We start from the raw sequence: 24,782 nt of genomic DNA, 5'->3' as shown, positions 1-24,782 counted from the left end.
GCTGTGCCCTGGGTTCTGCTGTGCTGAGCAGTGCTGGGAGAAGGTGGTGGCACACACGGCTTCCTTCAAAGCCGGTTCGAAATGCTAAATGCCACCACCCTATGCAAACTGTGCCCAGGCTGTGCAGCTGCTGCTGTTGTGCTGTCCCAGTACAGGCTGTGAGCTGTGGGCCAAAGGTCCCACAAAGAGTCATTTCCCGTAACTGCTCTCAGCTCTGGGCAGTGCAGCATCCAAAGTGCAGGCTGTGGCTTGGGGCGCTGGGGCTGCTCCCCACTGCTCATGGCTGAGGACAGCAGCAGTGCGATGGGCTCTGGGCTTTTCTGGGCATCCATCCACACACCAGGAGCACTGCCACCATTGTCAGCCCTGGGCAGGGGTCTGCACGGCCACTGTCTGTGACACGCAGCTGCCCATGTCCCCCTTGTGTCCTCACAGCAATGTGTCCCCAGGGCCGGTTCTGTGTCCCAAGGGCCCGGCCTACATGGAGTTGCACAGCCCTGCACCTCAGGGCAAGGCCTGTCGAACATGACCCACAATCACCAAAGCACACCCATGTCTTCCTTGGTGCCTCAGTCGGTCTGAGGAAGAAGGAGCTGAGGCAATGGGCATGACTGGAAGCACAGGAACTCTGAGGTATCATCACCAGTCCCTTTCCCAGCTGTACAGATCGGTGAGCACGGAACCAGCTGCCTGGCACGGCGGTGGGCCCTCCGTCCCTGGAGAGTATCCACAGCCAAAGGTACACAGCCCTGGGCAGTGGGCAGCGGGGAACAATGGAAGGGGATGGAGCGGGCGGTCTGAGAGGAGTCTATGGCCCCGAGTGACCTGTGGTTTGGGCTTGTGGGATTTGGACTCCCCTGCTTCCACAGGGACACCCAGAGCAGGGGGCCCAGCCTCAAGTCCAGAGGGCGGGAGGTCCATAAGGAGGAGACTCATCAGACTCCAGGTCCTTGTGCCAGGGCTGCAGCACCACTTGGCACAACAATGCTTCCTTTATAAGAGAGTGTACCGATAGGACAAAGGTGAGTGGCATTAAGGTAAGAGAGGGCAGGTTTAGAGCAGGTATTAGAAAGAAATTCGTGAAGACAAGGGTGGTGAGATCATAAATCAAGGTTCCCGGAAGAGCTGCTGATGTCCCATATTTGGCAGCGTCCAAGTCCAGGCTGGATGTCCAGGCCTGGTGGGTGTTGTCCCCGCAGTGGGACAGCTCAGATGTGGCCAATGGTGGAGCAGCGCTGATGTGCGATGGCAGCACTGCCCTCCTGCTGACGCTGCCTATAAAAGCGCTGCTGAGCTGCACAGCGGTTCCAGCCCCAGCACTGCTGTGCAGGAGAGCAGGAAGAGCACAAGTGCAGCAGTCAGAGCTGGGGACACAGAGCAGCGCTGCTTGGGTGAGTTGCCTGCAAAGTCAATGGGGGTGGGTAATTCTAATGACATTTGGCTTTCGGCATACAAACATGTCTGTGGGACTGACCCGAGTCCCCAGAGATCATCTGTGTCACCTCCATTAGCACAGGGAGGAAAGCAGGGGAAGTTTGTGCCATTCTCACTGAAAACTTGTCTCCTTCCAGGCTCCCTGAGTGCCTGTGAGTGCTCTCCCAATGGCAGGATATCAAAGCAAAGGTGAGTTGCTCAGCACCGCGTGCAGGCAGGCGCAGCCCGGCCGGACTCCTGGCTGAGTGCTGGGGAAGCACAGGGGGTTCACATCTTCGTGCAGCTTCGTGTACGCGGTGCGTGGGCTTTGTGGGAGGCCTGAGGGGTGTCCTGAGGCTGCCTCCCATCTCCCCGATCTGAGAGCTGCACAAAGCGAGGCTGAGGGCGGATGGGGCGGTGGTGTCCAGTGGGTGCAGCCTGAGACGCAGCACAGGAGGTAATGCTGTAACCCCAAATCCCGCGGTCCCTGTGCCTGTGTCTTGGAGCCCGTGTCCCACCGGCACCATGAAGGGCAGGAAACAGCCGAGGGACAATGCTGCACAAACAGAACTGTGCGTTTTGCTCAGTGTGTGACTTTCTGGAAATGAAGTGGTTCTGCTTTGGCTTTTGTTCACCCAGTGCAGTCCTGGGTCACAGGGGAGCTGTGAGATCTCTTTTGCTTTCTGTTTTTGCTGTCAGACAAGTACTGGGTAGCAGCCCTTGGAGGAAGCCTGTAACTGAGCAGCCCTGGGTTCCCTCAGGGCCACATGTTCCTCCTGATAGTCCTGAGGACCACTGCTGGTGGCTCGGGGACAGCTTTCCTTGTGGCCCTGGGCACCTCCGCCTGGGAGCTGGTGTGTGGCCAGCAGCAGCTGTCCCTGCACCGCAGGGCTCACACATGTCTGTGGTTGTTCCCCAGGATCCCAGCTGAGGATACTGCTGGTGGGAAAAACGGGGAGTGGGAAGAGTGCGACTGGGAACACCATCCTTGGAAGGAATGCATTTAGTTCCATGTTGTCAGCAGAATCGGTCACCAAATACTTCTCGGAAGACAGAGAAAACGTTGCTGGAAGACCAATTGTTGTTGTCGACACTCCTGGAATTTTTGATGATAAAGAAGACAATCTGAAAACAGGCAAGAGAATTGAAAAAGCCCTTCAGCAGATGTATGGAGGGGTCCATGCCATCATCCTTGTGATGCAGCTCAGCCGAACCACAAAGCAAGAAAAAGAAGTGGCTGAGTATGTGACCAAGATTTTCCGTACTAAGGTATACAAGTACACAATCCTGTTGTTCACCCGAGCAGAAGAGCTGAAGTCTCCAAAAGACCTGGAGGTTTTCATAGAAAGGGACCCACACCTCAAGGAGCTGGCAGCAAAGTGTGGGAATCGGTACATTGCTTTTAGCAACATAGCCACTGGAGATGCGAGGGATCGGCAGGTTGCACAGCTCATCAACATGATTGATGCCATGGTTGAGAAGAATCGTGATGCTCCATGTTACACAGATGAAACGTTGGAGGAAGACACACAGACATTCTTTGGAAGGTTTTGTATGATCCTGTAGGCAGAAGGGGTCGGTCCCAGAGCAGACATCTCTGTTGTGCTGTACCGGCTGACTCCATGGGGTATGTGGGGCATGGTGTGTGGTGATGGGCCTGAAGGAGCTGTCAATAAACAGTGATCCTTGCTGTGTGGAGGAGCATCCAGCTGTGCCCTGGGTTCTGCTGTGCTGAGCAGTGCTGGGAGGAGGTGATGGCACACACGGCGCAGTGGGGGATGGGATGTGGAGGGCTGGTGCTTGTGGCTGTGAGCAGGCAGGCTGTTCTGGAGGATGGCGGGGATGTGGGAAGGGGAGCTGCCCTTGGTGCGAGAGCTGAGGTTCTCCATCCAGCAGCCTTTGCTCTCAGATGAGTTCTCTGCACTGCTGGGAATGGAGCACACTTACGGGAAATGCCTCTGTGGGACCTTTGTCCTTACCTGCCATGTGTGCAGGATGATCCATCTGATCTGCAGCTCGGAGGCAGCAGCAGAACAGCAGCACATTGCAGGTGGAATTGTCAGGATGAAACGTTCAGCACACAGCTAGACACGTACACAGTGCTGTGGGAGAAGACCTGGACTCCGGGGGGTGGGACAGGGTTGCACTGTGCTGGTGATACTCATGGGGGACCCATAGGACTCCATGTCAGGGTCGATTCTCTTCAGTGTTGTCTCCACGGCTTGGATTCTGTCACTAAGGTGCAGTAGGGGAGGTTGTGGATAACGCTGCACTGCCATGAGCTGCTGACTCTGTCATGGGTGGAGAGACCTTGCAGAGAGACCCTGAGCAATGGGAGGGCCAGGCAATGCCCAACATCATGGAGGTGAACGGGAGCAAGAGCTGCATTCGGCACCTTGATGGGGCTGCTCTGGGTACATGTATAGAGTCGGGGATGAGAGGCCATTCTGCAGCCCCACAGCAGGGCTCAGGGAGAGATGGCACTGATAGCTTTAGGGTGTTCAGGCTGTTCTGGGGATGGCTGTTGTGGGAGATGTTGAGCTGCCCTCAGTGCAAGAACTGAGGCTCTCTGCCTCCCTTTGCTCTTAGTTTCACTATCTGCATTTCCCAGAGCTGAATGCAGTTACAGGATGTGTCTGTGGACCTTGTGCCTCACGCAGTGTGTCTGCAGGTGGGGCCGGGCACTCCCTGGCTGGAAGCACCCACAGGGCAGCACAGGGTGGGGCTGGGCTGCAGCCTCAGCACTGCACAGCCCTGGGCTCTGCCCTCCATCTCCCTGCAGGCAGCCCAACACCACGTTGCTGCTCAATGCCTCTGCCCACGGGGGGTGGGGAGCGGTGGGAACAGCAGTGGCGTGAGGACTTGTGGGCTGGGATGAGGACAGTTTAGTTTGTAAAGGAAAAGCTGTGCCTTCAGTTGAGCAGGGATCTTCTTCTAGAGGTCAGCCAGAAAAAGAAAGTGCCTGGCCACTCGGAGTGGGATTGGATGATAATGGGAGAAACACAGAGATGCTGTTCAACACTGCAGGGAAAGACAGGATGCAACCAAAGCTCAATCAGATATGCAGCTGTCCTGTACTGCTGGGGACAACAAGAAGTGTGTATTTAAATGGGTGAAGAATAAAGAGAAGAGCAGAGATTATATCAGCCCATTACGTTATTATTCACAGCCTGAGCTGGTGGAAACCAACCCTGTCCATGGAAAGGGGTTGGGACAGGATGATCTTTAAGGTCCCTTCCATCCCAAGCCATTCTATGATGCTCAAACACCAATTCTTTAGTGAAGTGGGCATCATAGCCTTCAAGAGCCTTAGTGCTACTTTAGAAGTATCTGTCAATTATTTAATAGAAATCTTTTTAAATACAATGTTGTTGATCTATGTTTCACATTCAAGGTTAATTTAATGCTTAAAATGCAGTGTAACAAGAACCACTGCATGAAATCATTTACCTTGGAAGAATGTAGAGCACAAGGAATGGCAGTTATGCACATGAACAAGAAAACATGAATCACAGAAGAGAGAAAATTAAATCTATAGAACACAAATATGCAAAGATGAACCCATTATGCCAGGCAAAGCATAGAAAGATTTAAGTTCAGAGGTAAAATTACAGCTATAAACAGGACTTTTCTTTCTTTCTTCTTTCTTTCTTTCTTTCTTTCTTTCTTTCTTTCTTTCTTTCTTTCTTTCTTTCTTTCTTTCTTTCTTTCTTTCTTTCTTTCTTTCTTTCTTTCTTTCTTTCTTTCTTTCTTTCTTTCTTTCTTTCTTTCTTTCTTTCTTTCTTTCTTTCTTTCTTTCTTTCTTTCTTTCTTTCTTTCTTTCTCTTCTCTCTTTCTTTCTTTTTCTTTCTCTCTCTCTTTCTCTCTCTCTTTCTCTCTTTCTTTCTTTCTTTCTTTCTTTCTTTCTTTCTTTCTTTCTTTCTTTCTTTCTTTCTTTCTTTCTTTCTTTCTCTCTTTCTCTCTCTCTTTCTCTCTCTCTTTCTCTCTCTCTTTCTCTCTTTCTCTCTTTCTCTCTCTCTTTCTCTCTCTCTTTCTCTCTCTCTTTCTCTCTTTCTTTCTCTCTTTCTTTCTCTCTTTCTTTCTCTCTTTCTTTCTTTCTTTCTTTCTTTCTTTCTTTCTTTCTTTCTTTCTTTCTTTCTTTCTTTCTTTCTTTCTTTCTTTCTTTCTTTCTTTCTTTCTTTCTCTCTTTCTCTCTCTTTTTCTCTCTCTCTTTCTCTCTCTCTTTCTCTCTCTCTTTCTCTCTCTCTTTCTCTCTTTCTCTCTTTCTCTCTTTCTTTCTTTCTTTCTTTCTTTCTTTCTTTCTTTCTTTCTTTCTTTCTTTCTTTCTTTCTTTCTTTCTTTCTTTCTTTCTTTCTTTCTTTCTTTCTTTCTTTCTTTTTCTCTCTTTCTCTCTCTCTTTCTCTCTCTCTTTCTCTCTCTCTTTCTCTCTCTCTTTCTCTCTCTCTTTCTCCCTTCCTTCCTTCCTTCCTTCCTTCCTTCCTTCCTTCCTTCCTTCCTTCCTTCCTTCCTTCCTTCCTTCCTTCCTTCCTTCCTTCCTTCCTTCCTTCCTTCCTTCCTTCCTTCCTTCCTTCCTTCCTTCCTTCCTTCCTTCCTTCCTTCCTTCCTTCCTTCCTTCCTTCCTTCCTTCCTTCCTTCCTTCCTTCCTTCCTTCCTTCCTTCCTTCCTTCCTTCCTTCCTTCCTTCCTTCCTTCCTTCCAGCAAAAGGTAATGTGGTTCACCACAAATTCTAGTCAAGACAGTTAAGGTGCTACTATGCCATCTGGAAAGCCTTTTAACATCCATCCCAGTACAACAGTGCTTCCAATGCATGCTCTTCCTTCCAAAGGTGTTGAACAAGAGGAACAATCACAAACACTTTATAGCTGCACACAAGTTACCAGCACCATTAGGACAAAACTTGGCCCCAAGGCAAAACGAAGGAGGGTAAGTTTCAGTAATAGGATCTATTTGCTCAGTAGAAAGTGGACCTGACACTTGACTTTTACTGTATCACTAAGTCTAGTTGATGATAAAAAGTTGACAGATAGCCAAACTGACCTGTAGAGATCCCTTTGAATCTCAACCTATGAAGAGGAAGCAGCAGCAGAGAGGCTGATTTGCCATTTGCCATTCTCACTGTGCTGCTTGGTGGGGAGGAGGCAGAAGTGCTACAAATGAAAGACTGAAGATGAACCCAGAAATAAGGAAGAACAGGGAGAAGATGTTCTGGTTTTTGCTTCTTACCATCCTGCTCTATTTCTTTAATTGGCAATAAATGAAATTAATTATGTCATTATTGGAAGGACTTTTAAAGGCCATCTGGTCTCACTCTCTGCAGTGCACAGGGACACTCACACCTCCACCAGTGCTCGCAGCCCATCCCCTGACCATGGGTGTCTGATGGGGCAGCATCACCTCTCTGGGCCTTATTGTAAACTTCTTCCTGACAGCCAACTCACATCTCCCCTCCTTTAGTCTGAAATCATTTCTCCATGTCCTGTCACAACAGACCCTGCTACAGTTTCTTACAACTCCCCTTTACTTTTATGTTCCCCTAGCCAAACCTAATTTGTCAGTGATGGCACCTGGTAATTATCTTTTTCAGCGTATTTTCTCCCCCTGTTCTGCTGAAGACTTTCCAAGTTCTTGTTCTCAGTGCCACCTATTTTCTCACCTGTCAGTACTGGAGATGCTGAAGTAACGCCACGTATTCTGCAACACAGGGATTGTGATTCAGGAAAGCCAGTGATTTCTCATCAGGAAAAATCTAGGTGCATCAGATCCAGGTTCTGCAGCTCCCAGCTCACACATCTGTGCTTGCAGCATCCCAAAGAGGAACACAGCACTGCCTGCAAAAGCAGTATATAAACCAGCATTAACATACACGTGTACATGCAGCTTTTACTTCACTGCATTAGGCACAAAGCTCCCAAAAAGCAATGCTGTCATCTTGTTCCAGCTGTCAACAGGGATACAGAATATCTTAATATTCCTTTTCTTTTTTTCCTATCGTTTTTCTCCTGAGCAATTTTGGGATTAGCAAATTCCTTAGCAGTTTTGACCAGGTCAGAAGCCTATGATGTAGCTCTCTTCCCTCTTAGAGAAATACACTTCCTTTGAGGAGCAGACATTTACCAATATGCTGCTGTATAAATCGACTGTGTTGACACCAGTTGTGAAGCTAAGCACCTGAATGCCTTCTGGATGTAGCAAATTGGTTTTGTGAAATCAGTGTAAGCCAGTGGAGGCTTAGCAGCATGACAGCCCCTCTCATCTACCAGATCATGCACAGTCATGCAGCATTTCTCTCTGGAACATATGCATTGAAATGACACCTTCCAAGTGATCAAGTTATTAAAACTTTTCCACTTTCATTTTGGAATACTGTTCCCAGAATACAGGGGAAGACAGGGACACTGTATCATACCAAGCATTCTTTAACATGATGCATCATGTTTTAGGACAAATGAAATTGCAAGCTAATGAATGCATATCAGACTGCTTGTACTGAAAACATTAACAAAGTAGTCAGACCTTTTGCATGTCTTAGTGATTAAATGGACAGCAAATGACCTCCCCTGCTACCCTGAAGAGACATGCAAGTTATGTTTCACTGAAAGTCAATCTTCTTTTACCCAGATGTTTCCAAGCTATACTGATCACGGAAGAAATATAACAAGGAAAGAGGGAATTTTCAGACAAATTGTCAGCAAAAGAAACTTCAGATAGGTAACAAGGTTGGTTATTAGGAAAAAGTTCTCTGAATGAGTAGTCAGGCACTGGAATGGGTTTCCCAGGGAGGTGCTGGGGTCACCATCCCTGGAGGTGTTGAAGAAAAGGGTAGATGTGGTACTCAGGGTTATAGTTCAGTGGGCAGGATTGGTGGTAAGTGGTCAGTTGGACTGGATGATCTTAGAGGTCTTTTCCAGATTTAATGATTCTGTGAACTGGTTAACCCAGCTAACAGTGGCCAAATACTTAAAGAGTTTGTCCAGAATGCAAAATCACCATCCCTGGACACTGCTACACTGAGCAATCTAATTTAATCCTCAGAGTGCATGCCTTCTAAAGGTCCTCTCCAACCTAAAACAGGTCCCCAGGCTCAGAGTATGACTCAACACAATCCCTCCCATTAGTATATTGTAGTACTGCATATAACGTAGGTTCAACCTGAGAGGAAAGACTGAACTCATTGAATCACAGAATGGTTGGGTAGGAAGGAACCTCAGAGACCATCTGGCTCCAACTCCCGTGCTGTGGGTAGGGTTGCCAGCCCCTGAAGCAGACATCAGGTCTGGTTCCCAGGGAATTGATGAATGCTTCCACTTTAGTTGTTGCCAATAGGAGAGATGAAATATAAATGCAGCTGTATTTAACAAGAGTGTAATCTTACTAAAAGAAACAGACATGATTGAAAGTAGCATTCATACAGGAGCGATAGCTTGCACATAACTATGCTTCTCCCAGCAACTTAGGAGTTGGACTTGGTGTCCCTGCGGGTCCCCTCCAACTCAAGCCTTTCTGATCTAAAAAATAAAACAGAAACAAATCACAACAAAACAACCCCAAATCAGAAAGTCCTTCAGCTTCTCCCCCGAGCAGCTCTCGGGTTTTGCAAGCAGTTACCACGGCGCCTGCTGCAGGGCTGCGAGCTCGGCTCGCGTCCCACGGGGAGGAGTTCTGCCGCTGCCGAGGATCCGGCGGTGCGCAGGACGCGCTGCTCCAGGGCTGCATCGCCTGGCCGGGCTGCAATGGGGGATCGGTCAGACAGAGCTAAGGAGACCCCCCCCGAACAGACTGCGGGCTAAAAATGGACAACTCCTTCGTGGAAGAAGTGGCTGCATCTCTGGTGAGAGAATTTCTCAGTAGAAAGGTAATTTAGCCTTGATTTTCTGACTGGGATAAGCGGGAATAGGAGAAACGCCCGTTGTTGGAAGGCGAAGGGAGGGATGCTGGAAGGGGGGGCTGCTGGCAGCCTGGAAGCAGCCAGCCCTGAACGGCACCGAGCTGCAGGCCGTGGATCTGCACTACATCTCCCACAATGCCAGCCGGTTTCCGAACGTGGAAGGCGGCTTCCTGCCTGCCTGCCAAAATCTGATTCATTCCTTCACGCTCCTGCGATAAAAAAAGGCTCAAGCCAAGAAATGCTGTTTTAAGTTTTTTTTTTTTTTCTTTCTTTTTTCTTCCTTCATCACCTATCATCCTTGTTTTATGCACACGAATACTAAAAAAAAACCAAAAGGAAGTAGCGATAGAGAAGACAGATATCTCTAGGGCTCTGCAGGCAGCAGATTTGCTCAGTTGGGGAATGAGAACGACCACTGTGTTTGTCATAGAAACTGATGTTGTAAAGGAAATAATTGGGATGTGGGCACTGAGCAGAGGAAAAGAAACCTTCACGTTTCTGGGTGAAATTATCTCCTACTTTGTATTTAATGCAGAATCCAAAGGAAATGCTGCACATGTCATCCCCCCCAGCCCAGGAATGAGCTGCCTTGTACAGAACATAAGCAACAGTCGTGCTAAGAAGCACCCTGCCAACCTTGTTTCCCCTCACCTGTCCTGCATGTAGCTTCCAGAAGCCTGTTTTCAGTGTTGAAATGTTTGCCAACACAATTTCCAATGCAGAATGAATCGCTTGCCATTAAGTTCCAGTATTACCAGAACACAGTCCCACTGTATCTGACTGCAAAGATTTCTTAGATGAAATGCCTTCACGTTTCTGACTTAAATAAACGTAGCACTGATTAAAAGCATACAAGGAAAGGGAGTGTCCTGCTGGTAAAACTGACCACGCATCTTACCATACCTTGCATTTTGATGGCAGCACTGTCTCGTTCTCTGTCCTGTTGCAGGATGAGCCCAAACTAGTTGATGCCACGAGGATGCTGCTGGTTACCAACCTGGTCAGGTCACCCCGATAACAGAGCAGGATGAAAGTCTGAAAAACCTGCCAAAAAGTAGAATATACCAGAACTACTTTTACATCCCTGGGCTGAAGAAATGCAAAACTGTATCATTAAAGTGCAGGTTTTAAGGCTTAGCTTGTAATGACTCCCATTTTAATGCATGCAGAAGTCTCAGTTTGCATCCAACAAAGCCAGCAATAAAAGCTTTTGTTAGCTGTTGTCCTCCCATATACACACAGGTATCATGGAAGCCCACAGTGCTCATCCATTCCAACCCCCTGCTGTGTGCAGGGTCACCATCCAGCAGCCCAGGCTGCCCAGAGCCACATCCAGCCTGGCCTTGAATGGCTGCAGGGATGAGGCACCCACAGCCTCCTTGGGCAGCCCTTTACAGTGGAAGCACTGGGAATCTAGCATATCCAGACTGCAACTATCAGTAACCATAGAGAGTCATGGTAGGGATAGGTTGGTGTCTTAGAAGTGATTTAAAACCTTAATGATTCCACCTCTAAAATCTCCTTCTTGTCCTCAGGGTCTGAAGAAAACCATCAGCATCATGGACCAGGAGCTCCCACGCTCTGAGCTTAGCATCAATAACAGGAACGAGCTTCGAAACGTCTTGCATTTGCAGTCCCTGTACAAACAGAACAAGGTAAGGGATGAGATGGTTCTCCTCACAATCTGGTCTCAGATCCCATAGAACTGGGCCAAACAGACCAAGGCAGCAGTGTATGTGCACTACTGCAGAGAACTGGATATGCTTAGAGGTCTCCATGGTGAGACTGCATTACAGCTCACAGGGCTGAGCTGAGGACTGGCAGTGTGCCCTTATTACTAAATGAAGTTTCCAATAAACCAGGAGCACTTATTCACTTTAACACCTTTTACATCTAGATGATTCCATTTTGGAAATGGCTCTGCATTTCCATTTCAATTTACAACTTCATGTATGACCTGACAGACAGAACTGCACTCAGCATTTATCATTCCCTGAAACATAATGCAGGCCACAGTCTTTAATGTCAAAGACATCAATAGCTGGCTTCCAATAATTCTCAAATCCAGTTCTAACCATTCACAGTTTAAGGCAGGAACGTCCAGCCAGCACCCTGCAGGATGATGCAATTGACTCCAGCAACTTGTGTTTGATGAATACATCAATGTGCGTGCAAATTGTCAGCAAAGCTGTGAATTTCATCAAGTCCAACGGATTGAATCATTGCCAACTCCTGGAGTTCCTGGACTTCCTTCACAATCATACCTTATTACTTCATTTAACACAGCCACACCTTTAAGCTGACATCTCCTTCCTTGGAGGTGGACTCACTGTCCCTCGAGGTGTTCAAGAAGCATCCAGATGTTGTACTGAAGGACGTGGTTTAGTGGATATATTGGTGGTAGGTGGATGGTTGGATTGGATGATTTTGGAGGTCTCTTCCAACCCTGGTGATTCTGTGGTTCTGTAATTCCTTCCTATATTGTTTGTACAGCCTATCATTTATAACCACCAAGCTCTAAGGAACAGTTAACATGTTCAGCTACTGTACAGTGTAACAACCCCTTCTTAGACTGCAATGAGACTAAATGTTTCATCAGCAACCTAAACCTTTATTTTTCTTCTTGAACAGGCCAAGGAGAACCCTCTGAAAACACTCCTTGAAATCATTACTAATTATTTCCTTGAGCGCCGCGGGACCTCCAGGAGCACTACTTCAAATTCTGCTCTGTCAGCTTCTCAAAGTAGGAGCGCAGCATCCCATCCACCTGACCACTCAGATGAAGAACGTGCGTGTGGGAATGCCAGCCTGCCTCACGACAGCAAAACTCAAGCCTCCAGGTACTGCCTTATTCCTCTTTGCTCTGGCCAGTCTTCTTCCCATTATGCGAAATAGTGTTGAATGGTTTATATGGTGTGATTTTGGGGTGGTCTTGTATGGAGGTGGGAGCTGGACACAATGATCCTTAATCCTCTGGTTAGACATTAGGAGGAGGTTTTTCATCCAGAGGGTGGTGACGCACTGGAACAGGTTGCCCAAGGAGGCTGTGGATGCCCCATCCCTGCAGGCATTCAAGGCCAGGCTGGATGTGGCTCTGGGCAGCCTGGGCTGCTGGTTGTGACCCTGCACACAGCAGGGGATTGGAATGGATGAGCACTGTGGGCCTTTTCAACCCAGGCCGTGCTGTGATTCTATGATTCTTCTGGGTCCCTTCCAGCTTAAGATATTGTATAATTCTACATCATCCTCAGCAGCACCACCTTTGGTTTGTTATCTCAGTAACACAAAGTTCGCATTACTGCCATCTTCCTTCATAAATGCTCTTTTATGCTCCCAGGCCATTACAAAGACTTGTATGTTCTTCAGGGACTGAAAGATGGAATTCAAATGAACAAATCTGAGTGTTTGTGCCTGGTAAATTGTAAAACATTCAGTATAGCCTGATGAGAAACCAACCACCTGCACTCAAACTAGATACATCAATGCTTCAGAGTCTAAACCACGACCATTCAGCATTGCTGCAAACTGTGTAGGTTATTTCCATCATCAAAAGTACACGGGAACAGTATGCAGCCAAATCTTCCAATGCTATTTATTAGCACCTCAAGGCAGAGCAATAGCACCAGCTGTGCTTCAACAGAAAGCTTTTAAAATGGACACAGGACAGAAATTCACCTTCCCAGCTTTGACTCTCAGGGAATCCATCTAATTCTGTTCCTTGTTCTAAAAGGACTCACACTCAACCCTATCAAGTCCTCGCTCGGTGGGGAAAGAAGCGAGAACTGACACAACCAGCTGAGAACTGATAGCAGAACTGCAGGGCTTGGAAGGGACCTGTGGAGATCATCGAGTACAGCCGCCCCAAAGCAGGTTCCCTACAGGCAGATCCTGAATATGAGGCGACTCCCCACAGCTCTCTGGGCAGCCAGCTCCAGTGCTCCATCAATATGACAAATTTTCTCTATTTCTGGAACACCCCCCGCTCCAGTTTCTGCCTGTTGCCCCCTTCTCCTATTGCTTCCTAGCGAGGAAGCCCCTAATCCGTCTCTCTTATATAGAATAGCAGCGACACAAGCCCGTACCAACCCCTAACAAAATGGCGGAACCCCTCCGCCCCTCACGGCTACTGGCGGCCCGGTGTGCGCATGCGCATAGCCCTGCCCGTAGTGCTAGACTGGGAGTGACCAAAGAGAGCGCGCTGCTGCCGGGCCAGAGAGGCCTTCATTGCACCGGAAGTGATACGTTGAGTGGCCGCTCTGCTCTGTGCTGGCATGCACTCTATGGTTATAGTCCTCCAGTGGTTTCCTTCTGGGTTGGGAGGTGTTGGTGGTCATTGAGTTAATCACAGCCCCCCAAACTGACACCTTTTCCCCCAAAAGATACTTGCTTTATACACATGGGGGGAGGACATGACATGAATGTGAGGAAGGGATGCTGCCATCATGGCGTGTGGAGCTGGCGGTCATGAGGGGAGGCCTTCAACTGCACTGCCCCATCAGTGCGGCAAATGGAGACCAAAATGGAGACCAAAATGGCAAATGGAAGGGAAATTGGAAAGCGAAAAGGAAAGACATGCAGCTTTGGGGTGATTGAAATTGGATGTAGGATGAATTTCTTCACAGGGAGCCATTGCACTGGACTGCCTATAGAAGTGCCATTAGGATGTGGTTTGGTGGCAGCACTCAGTGGGTCGGGTTGATCACTGATGATCTTGAAGGTCTTTGTGAGATAAACGTTTCTCTGTTTCTATAAACACTGTGTGTATGAGCCTGGAAGCACTGAACATTGAAAGCTCCCAGCATTACTGGGAGCAAAAGCCTGTTCTGGTGTGCAGGTTTCTGTCTGAATCCTCTGTGACTTTGTCCCTGTTATTTACTACTTTATGCCTTTCTGGGCATGTCTTTTTAAAAATCTATATAATGATTCTGGAAGAGAAATAGCATGTCAGAAGCATGGCTCTGTGATCCCCCTACCTTATCCCCTCCGAACATGGAGAAATCAGGCCATGGTGAAGCAGCCAAAGCCTGAAAATAAAAATCAACCTTGTTCATTTTTGACAATGAAAGCAGGATTGAAGAGTGTAATTAGACAGATTTACTGGCTACTTATGTAAGAGTTCAGCTTCAATTCTTTCCTTTTACCTGACCTCAGGAATTTCTTTTTTAATGTCTACAGCTGTTAAAATGATACCTAATTGGTGCCCTTTGGCAATGACAAATGGTCCTAGGTATGGAGTAGCAGTCCTCAGATTTCATAATGCTCTCAGAGACCCATCCTATACCCTTCTGTTTAAATATGAAGAATGTCTTCACAGTGCAAGGCATAACTAACTACAAAAAACAAAACAAAACAGGACAAAAAAAAACCCCAAACAAACAAACAAAAATGCACAACAGTTTTAAGTGGTTAAGTGAGATGAATGTTTATGTGATACAAGATGCTTCAGCTCATGGAATTGCTTAGCTATGAAATATGATGAAGAAAAACATCCTAGAGTTATAAATACAAGTTAAAGGGCAGTTATTTTAAAAGAAGGCTAGCATTTTTAGGTTACCCAGGATATCATAGAAACACAGAGTCACAGAACCACCAAGGTTGGAAGAGACCTCCAAGATGATCCACTCCAACCATTCACCTACCACCAGTATTTCCCCATTAAACCTAATAACCCTTAGTACCACTTCTAAACGTTTCTTGAAGACCCTCAGGGACAGTGACTCCACCACCTGTCTGGGCATCCCATTCCAGTGCCTGACCACTCATTTGGAGAAGGAATTGTTCCTAATATCCAACCCGAACCTCTTCAAGCCATTCCCCCAAAGTGTGAAGGAAGTCAGTTTAGTCAAAGTTATGTGATAACAGAGGATGCTGTGGTTTGCATATTGTCATGAATTGTCATACACGACAATGATACTGAACTGATCTCTCGAAGATCTACCTAGAGATGTTAAAGTGAAAAGGGACTGTATTTGAGTGCCACTTCCAGGTAACAAGTGACTTAACCTGAAAGCAGTGCTTTAATTAGCCAGTTTTCATCGATTCATTGCTCATCATTTCACTGTTTTTAATATTGTTTCTATTACTTTATTGTAGACACGATGTTGAGAATCCACCTGATAAAATCCTTCAGTCCAGAAGACATCAACACAAAAGTGAAAAATGCCACACAGGGACAATGTGCAACAGCCACTTAACCTCTGATGGGGATAAGAAGTTAAAGGGCAGTCAAGAAGATTTAAAATCGGCTGTGATCTCAGAAGAGCTGCAGGCCATGGTGAAGGACAAGCAGAGGCCCAGGTCTGGTCTCATTGTCAGAGGAATGATGGCTGGACCAGGAGCAAGTTCTCCAGAGGTGATTTTCAACCCTTCCAAATCATAGAACCATAGAATCACCAAGGTCAGAAAAGACCTCCAAGACCTTCCAGTCCAACCATCCACTTACCATCAGCATTTCACCACTGAACCACGTCCCTTAGTACAACATCTAAATGTTTCTTGAACATGATAAAGTACTGGGCATGACCAGAGATTTTGAATATGACCTTCTGATCTGAAGTCATTTGCAAAGAATATTAACATTGCTTCTTCACACTAATCCATTACATTTGCAGTCTGAAAAGATGGGCTGAATTAGGGCAGTGGTTCTGGTTAGGTCAGAAATTCAAACTGTTTCAGAAACAGCTGCTGCACACAGATCTGTGACCTTTCATTACAGCATTTCATTATTAAGTGTTCTCCACTTTTGATATCTCATCTCTCTTGAGAGCTGAGATTTTCCATTTTCCTCAGGAAATTGCTTATTTACCTCAGAAGTGTCTCCAGCTCTTCAAGCAGGCACCTGATTTCCTCAGGTTTTCCTGAAACCCCACATTTAATCATTAGCTTTGGACTTGAAAAATTGGTTCAGTAAAACGATGTTTCTAAACTTGCTCAGACAGGATATACTGCATCAGCAGGTGATTTTTAAACACAAATAAAAAACTATTGGTTCTCTTTCTTTTTTGGTTCTTTCATGTTTCTTTCATAGAGACAGGAGCTTCCCCTGTTTCCAGTTAAGCTTATAAAATGAGAAATTGAAGTATTTTAAACATTTCATTTGGCTTATACTGAAGCATATATTAGCTTCAGTATAAAGCTAAATTATTTGCATTTTTCTAAAGAGTTTTGGTTCAGAAAAAAGGACTGGATACCTTTTAACAGCCAGTCCTGGCAATTAAATATTATAATATGTCTTGAGTACAACCCCAAAATAACATTTTTTGTGTTTTTTTGTTGATGTCCTCAGGTAAAAGAAAGTTCTTACAGTATATAGCATCCTTAGTACCATTCAGATATTATGTTAAAATATAGACCTGCTCCTATTTATTATCCAAAAGAGTTACCTAACTTACTCTTTAACCTGATCCCTAATGACAAAGAACTTGTTTGGTCGTGTAGCTACTTGATAGAGTTGTCTTGCTTTTGTTTTGCTTTCCACATTTATGCAAAGATAGTCAAATCTTAATGTATGGTTTTAATGGCATTTCTTTTCAGGATCTGCAGAAAAGGAGGTCAAAACGCTCCACCAGCATCAGTAGCGCAGCACCACTCAAGGGTGAAAAACACGAAGGAGATGACCTGAGTGCCCCAAAAGTTGATTCCCAAGAAAATAAAGGATCTTCAGCACAAGTAAACCCAGAGATTGCCTCGAGGACTTTGTCAGGTTCACATGTGAGTTCAGCTTCCGAAAAACTACGGAGCATCTCCAAAGATACGTGTGACTCTTTTATCAAACTGCTGTCTGAAAGAGGGAAGACCAAGATGGAGGAAAGAAAATCAGTGCCAGGCTTTTGTACAGACAGTGGTGAGAAAAGCCTTAAAGTCAGTGCCCCGCACAGACATTCAGGGACTGGAAGAGAGAAGAGAGAAAGGGCCCTCAAGAAAAGTGAGAGCTGGTTATCAGGCCACAGGTAAGAATATGTTTAAGAATATTGTACTAAGAAGTCAGAAGAAAATATGATGGAGGAATAAGAGATTGAGATTCTGTTTTTCTTGAGGGGAATCAAAGGGAAGAAGTGAAGATACTGAAAGGTAGAAGATTTTTCAGATTTAACTTGCTAATTTTGACCTCCCAAACCAGACAGGACTCTTTTCCTTGTCACTGGAGTGACCCCATAGCCACTGGTTTCTCTTTGCTGCGCTACTAGCTCAAACTCAGACCCTGAGGTGTGTAACAGGTTTGCTCCCACCTGCAGGGATCATCTCCATCTTAAGAAACAGTGCTAATTACCACTGCAGTACTGTGCTCTAATGCTGTTCAAAGTAGCTTGCAATAGATTCCTTCAGAGGACTTGGCTTCAACAAGAGCAGAAGAGGGAGCTATTTCCTAAGTGGAGTCCATTTAAATCGTTCGGTAAGCGAAACTGGGACAGCCCTGCCAGATGAATTCAAATGGTTTGAATTCATGCTGAGTTCTGGGCTCCTGAAACTCTCACTGGAATCAGCACTCCTGAAGTCAAGTGGAAGTAATAGAGAGTGGAAGTGGACTCCAAATAAACACCATTACAAAGTAAGGACTGGCTCTTACAAAGCTTCTCTCCATTTGGCTGAGTCCTGCGCTGTTTCAGAGCTGTTTGGGATTAGGTCAGCCTCAGCATTTTGAGACATCAACATATGCAACTTAAGAGCACATATTTATCTTGATCCAATTCCATTCTCAATTACTACTTCCTGATTCCAGTGACAGAAGCGCTAATCTAAGTGCTGAAAATCTATTTAGGTTTAAACCCAGCTTGTTCATTTACGGGCATCTGTAATTCCATCCCTGTTCCTCATAGATAAAGCCAGACAAACCTCATTTTTCCTTCCATTCTGCTCTCCTTTTTCATTCCTTTTGGTTGTTGTTGCACACAGGCTGAAGGCATCCCTTGTCTCCATAGGAAACAAACAAACCAACCAACAAAAAACCTAAAGCAAAGTGCTGCTGTCCTTCAAAAGTCAAGTTGAATGGGACTGAATGCATGCTTACAGAGTGGGCAGAAATGCCTAGTTGCAGAATACAGATCCCACAGTATTTTGACTCACACGTTTTTAAGGAAAGAAATGACGGGCATCAAACTGTGCTTCTTGTTCCATCAACACTCTGATTCTAGGCTGCTGCCTGAAGTGTGTGTGGGATGGGGCGGCAGTGTTGAGAGGCCAGATTTGGGACTTTGTATTTCAATCTTAAACTATTGACATGACTGTTTCTTTTTAGAATAAAATGAAAAAAATGCATTGAAGTCAGTTAGAGACTGATGATACAGATACATTCTCTGCTTATGTTTTGAACTGCTTTAGCTGGGAGCATCTGCTTTCAAATTCAGATATCTCTGAGGATGGTTTAGAAGGTCAGTGTTTAACTGCAGATATTACCTAATTGCTCTTAACTGGGATAAAATGCTGAGTTTTTGTATGAAAGCACGTTACCTTTTCAGATATACTCTGAACTTAATGCTGATGTCTGTGCAGACACATTGCCATTACACAGCGAGCACCACATGCCCTTAACTGTGCAGAGACTGATGTGAACAGAAAATTTGTTTACCTGCATTTGTTGTGTACCTCACAATATGTTTGAATCCGCCCCCCAGAGAAGGGAGAATAATAATTGCAAATAATTAAAAGCAAAGGCTCTGTTTTCTTCCTTGTTTTATAGAGGAGCAGAAGCTTTCGTGCTGTTGGGTATAGGTGGCAGCAAATATTCAGGCATCCTTTGCCGTAAGCAAACAGAAGCTAACGCGGTTTCTTGATTCATCCTGCTTTGATTATTGTATTGTTTGCAGAGCTGTTGGTAGGCACTGGGGATATTATTAAGGCAGTATTTCAATATTAGTTTCAAACTGATTTTCCTCAGGTGTCAGGTGTCTCACTTTTCATATTCTGAGGCTTTAGATTTTAATAGCTTAGGTGTAATGCTTCAGTGGCCATGGTGCGTTTCTGCATTTCTGTCTGTACTACAAAAATACAGGAATTAAATCTGCAGAGGTAATGGTTTGCTTTAGCGGAGAAGTAATTAACAGTGAATCAGATTGTGATGCTTGGTCGTGCAAGGGGAGAGTTTTATAAACTCATATACAGTGTGCAGAACTGTTGTTCAAAGGTAGAACCTCCTGTTGTAACGACTTAACAGATTGAAAATAATGTTTTGTTTCAGATCCACTTCAGTGAGGGATCTCAAACCCCATCCATCCTTTCAGGTGGTTTTGATGCCTTCTCAAAGCAGCGTTTCTTACTGCTCTCCAGTTCACTAAGTCCTTGTTCCTCTCTACAGTGTGAGCTGTGCATGAGTAGAATGTGGGTGACCCATCACTTTTTGTTTTTTGACTCTGAGGTTTGCATGGGACTAAAAAAATATATTTATTTAAATAAATACATAATGTAAATGAACAACACAAGGATCCAGCTGAAAAAATTCTGTACCTGTAGTTATGATTCTGATCTTACAAGTTCCATGGGAATCCGGGAATAGATGAAGTTGAAGGAACACGTTGAGATAGAAGGCAGCTAATGGAGTCTTTTCATCTGGACAGAACGTTGAATGGCTTTGAGGAATGATTCTCTGCCACCTCAAATATCCTCTGTTTAACGCTGAATCACCTCCATCAGGGAAATATGTATCACCAAACGGAGCACACAGAATAAAGAATGAGGATCTATGGTGGAATGGAATTTGTGGTCTTTGGGAACTGTGAAAAAAAGAATAGCTGTTGAATTTGACGCTTGGCCTTGGATTAGAATCATTCTGTTGCTTTTCCAGGAAAAGTCTGATGAATAATGAGTTCCTTGAGAAGGTTAAATGGTGGTAGAAGACTTCCCTGTGTTTCACAGCTTGAGCAAGCAAAATTTGTCAAGAACAACTACATAGTAGTAGAGAACAATTTTTTTGTCTCAGCCACAGATGTGCTACTTCTGTTGCTGATAGGACCTCTGAATCTGAAGTACACTTCTAGTTTTCCATTTTCCTTAGCTATACAAATGTAAGGCTTGCTGGTTATGTAAAAACCCTCCAGTTCTCAGCTAAACAGTTTCTAAGCAGATAGATATGGGCTGGCCAGCTGTGTTCTTACTGGGTACTACTGGCACCACCTTATGCTGAGTTAGAAGGGCAGATTCTATCAAAGACCTCTGTTTCACTTCTGGAAGTTAAGAACTGCATATTGAGATATCTGAACTCCTAGTTGTCTTGTATAAAGCAAACCATTCTCCTTTTCTCAGTGTAAAGGCAAATAGCATAGAAATTAAAATCAGATAAATGAAAGAAGAAAAAAAAATTGTGTGAACCTGGAATCAAAGACTCAGGATGAGTCCTGAAGTAAAGGACATGTGGTTAATTTCATAAAATTGTGGTAGAATTGTGGAATGGCTGAGGTTAGAGGAGACTTTAAAGGTCATTGAGCTCCCGTCCCCTTGCTGTGGGCTGGGTTATGAACCACTAGATCTGGCTGCTCTAACTTCATAGAAACAAAGAGGGAATGGCTGTCAGGCAAATAAATGAAACTACCTTACAGTAGGAGATTTCACTGTCCAGAACAAGAGATTTACAAAGCATTTTCAGGAGTAAGGAAGACAATTGATTCTCCACTCAACCTTTGGTTGTGGATGATCCCCTTCATTATCCAATTATTCTAATTGCTTCTGCTGTGCTCTCAGTTGCCTTGCCCCCAGTCTTGGCTGCAAACTGAATGTGACCTAGTGGTTTCCTTTGTAAAGTCTGCCAGTGCAGATGGATATTTCCGACAGCAGGGACTCTTTTATTACTGTGTGGCTTGGCCTCAAGATGCCTTTTCCAACCAGAAGCTAAGGATCTCAGATGTGCTTCATTTTGACCCCCAGAAGATCAAGTACCTGTGAGTCCAGAGCCAGGATTTCCCTTCCTGCAGTGGTCTCTCAACCAACTTTGCTTTAGGTGGGCAGTGTTCATTTGTTCCCAAAATATCATTCATTGTTTAGTAAAAAACCCTTTTTCTAGCAGCAATCTGCATGCTAACGCAAATAGAGTTAGTGAATTGCCATAGATACCAAGCTTTTAGTGGAACATTACTCATATTTCATAGAACTGTAGAAATTACAGATGGAAAAGGCCTTTCAAGGTCATTTGCTTCTGTGGCAGATTATTCATTACTATATGTATGATTTGATGTAATACTTTCTTCCAACACTTCGTCTAGTCCACTCTTAAAATGGCTCAAGTGACACCTCTCCTATGAGAATACATTTCAGTGTCTAGAAGCCTTAATCTAGGGAATTTTTACTTTATATTCCTCCAGGATTTGTTTTCCGCCCTGTTATCCAAATTGAAGTTGCTTTTCTGACTGGTGTTTCTGCTATTCCGTTAAAGTACTTCTAAATACTTCTAACCCTGCTTTTGTCTGCTTGCATTTTTATCTCTTCTGCTCTGAATGTTTTGCCATTGATTTTCTGTGAGGATTTAGGATTTAACACTGGTGTAACTGCTTTGAGCAGAGGGGTTGGACTAAGTGAGATCTGCAGGTGCTTTCAAACCTCAGCTATTTTCTGATTGCAGACTTATGACAGAAAGAAGAGAGCCAGAGCAGCCACCTTCTTTTAGGTAGATAAAGAGTACTAACCAATATTCCAGTTTAATTTGTATTTTTAAAATTAAATGGAAATTCCAACTCAAGAAATCTAGTTCCAACAAAGTTACTTGCTTCACATCCTTTACCCAATAGTTGTGACTGGCTCCAGTCTTTCCTGCTGGCTTTTTTCTTCTCCCCACTGTAAACTTCCAGGTCAGGGTATAGAGTACCCTGAGGATAACTGGTCTGACTATTAAAGGCAGATGTAAAAAAGGCATTGAGAACCTTAGCCTTTTCCTTATCTTTGATGGTTGTCGTTCTCTGCCTTGTCTTGTAAAGGATGGAGATTCTCCTTGGACCTCCTCTTACTTTGAATGGAGGGACTGCCTCCCAGGGGACCCTTTCTATCAGCATCATGAACAGGTCAAAGTTTTGGTGTAAAAATGGCTTTTCTTGGCATAATTAATAGTTTTAATTCTGTTTGTTTGCCCAGTGGGCTGTAATACTTCATTGCTACTCATATAATTGGAGAACTGGATGAGGTTGCTTTGTCTAAAATGGCATCTGGCATTTTGTTAAGTGATTGAGTTTTGGTCCTATGAGGTTCCTAAAAGTGCTCATTGCCCTGAGAGCCAGTTCTATGAAATGAGGACTGAGTTCGAGTCACTGTGCTTTTATAAGCTAGAGGAGTCATCCAATACCAACTGGTTTGGTGTGGCTTTTTGTGTATTACCAGCATGCTCGGGGACGTATGATGTGTATGAGCAATGTCTGAGGAATTAATTTCTCCCACTATAAGAGGAAGAGGATGTAATGGTGTAATGGACCATGGGCAGTGGTGACACTTCTAGGAAATGCAGGCTTAATTCAGTATTTCAGATAAAAGAACGGGAAGGAATGCAGAGCTGGAGCAGTGTAATAGCAAATCACCTTTGCATGTTTCCTTCCATTTTGTCTGTGATCTGTGCATAGCATTGCCCTTAAGCCACACAAAGAAGGACATGGCGTCATCACAAGCCTTTGTCAGTACTTTAGTGTTGCTGTGTAGCCAGGAAGCTCAGTGAGAGCTGTGTGGTTGGCACCTACGATGAGAGATGGAGCACAGCCCTCCTTGGGATGTGCTTTACCAACACTGGGGAATGTCTGATCCTTGCAACTGCCAATCAGGAGAACCACTGTCAAAAAACAAAAATGGGGTCATATTTAGGGGCAGTGGGTTTAATTAGCCCATATACAAAGATGGAGACAGAGAAACTGCAGTTGTCAAACTACTCAGCAATGAAAACCTTCAAGAATCTGGAGTTGCATAACACTTCTTATAACATAATGCTTGGACAGGAAAAAAGAGCCTAAAATAAAAGTAATGAACTATTGTGATTCTTGTTTTGTGCCAATGGATTTATGGCATCAGAACCTCCGACATAACATCTGTGTGTACTGCCATTTGCCCTTTTAGTATTTTTCCAGCACTCCATGGGAAGAGGCGCTGTGCAATTACTGGAAATGGCAAATGGCTTCTTGTATCTTTTTTGTTTTGTTTGGTTTTATTTAATTTTTGGAAAGGACGTCAAATTGGAAGTGTCCGGCCTGTGCCTAAAATGCATTCAGTCATTGAGAAGTTGCCTGGCTCGTATGTATATACCAGGGCTTTAGATCTTCCCAGATTTAAACCAAGAGCAAACAGTGTGCATCCCCTTTTAATGGGCAGAATGTCACAATACTGGAAGAAGCACAAGAAGTTTCCTCCTCCTTAAAAACAACCCTTTGATTGCAAGGAGCTGAAGGAATTTGTTTTCACCTCTGCGTTGCTTCCCTAATATTGCTGTAATGGGACAGTGCACGTGTTTGCCAGTAGGCTGTTCTCTATGTTTGAGTTTTCATGGCAAAATAAGTTATAGGTTCTAGCCCACCATTCAGTGTAAGCTGTTGTCTTCTTCCAGTTGCCGTCTGACATCAGCTTTCAGGAAGAGAATTTATTTTGCTAAAGTCTGTCAGTTTACTCTTAAAAACTGAAAGTTTCTAACATGAAATGGAAGGTCAGGAATTTTCCACATCTTTAAAAATAAATGGCCTGAAAGTTGAAGGCCAAAACCAGAAGGAGTTTCTACTTCATTGGGCAAACAAAATGGGATGTGATACTCACCTCCAGTGATGTGAATTAATAGAGTGTTGAGCACTGGGAGCCCATCTCTGTGCTTTATGTCCCGTTTCCTTGCTGATGCCTTGGATCATCTGTATTTGAAGGAGTTTTAGCCCTCTTGTTTTACTGACAAATGTTTATTTTGCTGGTGTTTGAATTGGGGGTTATAGTGTTAAAATGTGGTGTTGTGTGCTTTTGTAATGCAGTGTGGGGGTGCCATACCGAGAAATCCTTGATGGCTGTGTGAATGACCAAGCTACACTTTCATTATACTTCTTTCTCTATACTTTTATTCAAGTACAGTGCACAGGACAGGATAACTGTGACTTCCAGGCGTCCTTCTGGCACTGAAAATTACTATGCAGAAAAGGCACATGTCCAGTAGAAAAAGCTGTTTTCATCGAGTGGTGAAAATAAGTTTTCCCAACACAGTAGCCTTAAAGCTACCGATGACCACTGTTTTTATTTTAAGCCAGTTTGTTTCTTTACCTATATATACAGTAATGTAAATAGGAAGCAGTGGAATGCACATGCATTATTGTGAAGATAACTGCTTTTTCTGCATGTTCAGCTCTTCTATGTAAATTGTTTTCTGCAATACCCAAAAATCGGTTAGGAATGTTCAAATATTTAGAGAAAGTACTGTATAGGATGTTTATAATGAAACATATTTTCTTCCTGTCCCATTTATCTGCCATGACAGATGACTTCCCCCTTCCTAAGTATTCTAACTGTTCTATTTTACATGTATGATAAATTTTCCTGGAGCTGTAACCATCTGTTGAAA

At 44.7% G+C, this 24,782-nt stretch overlaps 2 protein-coding genes across 11 annotated transcripts in view; both read left to right on the top strand.

The window, feature by feature from the left end:
* Positions 1-34: 34 nt before the first annotated feature.
* LOC146762193 (GTPase IMAP family member 7-like) lies at positions 35-3,117 on the top strand. 4 transcript variants are annotated; one of them, XM_085540826.1, is made up of 3 exons: positions 35-739; positions 1,572-1,623; positions 2,333-3,117. In XM_085540826.1, the coding sequence occupies exons 2-3, from the start codon at positions 1,602-1,604 to the stop codon at positions 2,977-2,979; spliced, it is 669 nt and encodes a 222-aa protein (XP_085396952.1). In that variant the 5' UTR covers positions 35-739; positions 1,572-1,601; the 3' UTR covers positions 2,980-3,117. The 4 variants fall into 4 exon arrangements, with proteins under 4 accessions (XP_085396952.1, XP_085396953.1, XP_085396950.1 ...); XM_085540827.1 differs by lacking the exon at positions 35-739 and adding an exon at positions 910-1,022; XM_085540824.1 differs by lacking the exon at positions 35-739 and adding an exon at positions 1,265-1,391.
* Positions 3,118-9,094: 5,977 nt separating this feature from the next.
* Positions 9,095-24,782, top strand: part of MINDY4 (MINDY lysine 48 deubiquitinase 4) — a 65,600-nt gene continuing 49,912 nt past the window's right edge. For 5 of the 7 annotated variants that reach the window (XR_001552871.3, XM_015852705.3, XM_085540694.1 and 2 more), the window contains exons 1-5: positions 9,095-9,265; positions 10,834-10,953; positions 11,930-12,138; positions 15,392-15,650; positions 16,832-17,247. Coding sequence is in view for 6 of the 7 variants with exons in the window: in XM_015852705.3 (XP_015708191.1) it covers positions 9,203-9,265; positions 10,834-10,953; positions 11,930-12,138; positions 15,392-15,650; positions 16,832-17,247 (1,067 nt within the window). In the remaining variant the exon portion in view is untranslated. The remainder of the gene's footprint in view (positions 9,266-10,833; positions 10,954-11,929; positions 12,139-15,391; positions 15,651-16,831; positions 17,248-24,782) is intronic. The other 2 variants (XM_015852706.3, XM_085540695.1) reach the window with 1 other exon arrangement.

Source organism: Coturnix japonica, chromosome 2, assembly GCF_054131305.1.
Source record: "Coturnix japonica strain WE chromosome 2, WE-NBRP24, whole genome shotgun sequence".
In the NCBI taxonomy this organism is placed as follows: Eukaryota; Metazoa; Chordata; class Aves; order Galliformes; family Phasianidae; genus Coturnix; species Coturnix japonica.
Note: the sequence above shows the minus strand (reverse complement) of the source record. Positions and strands in the feature narration are given on the sequence as shown.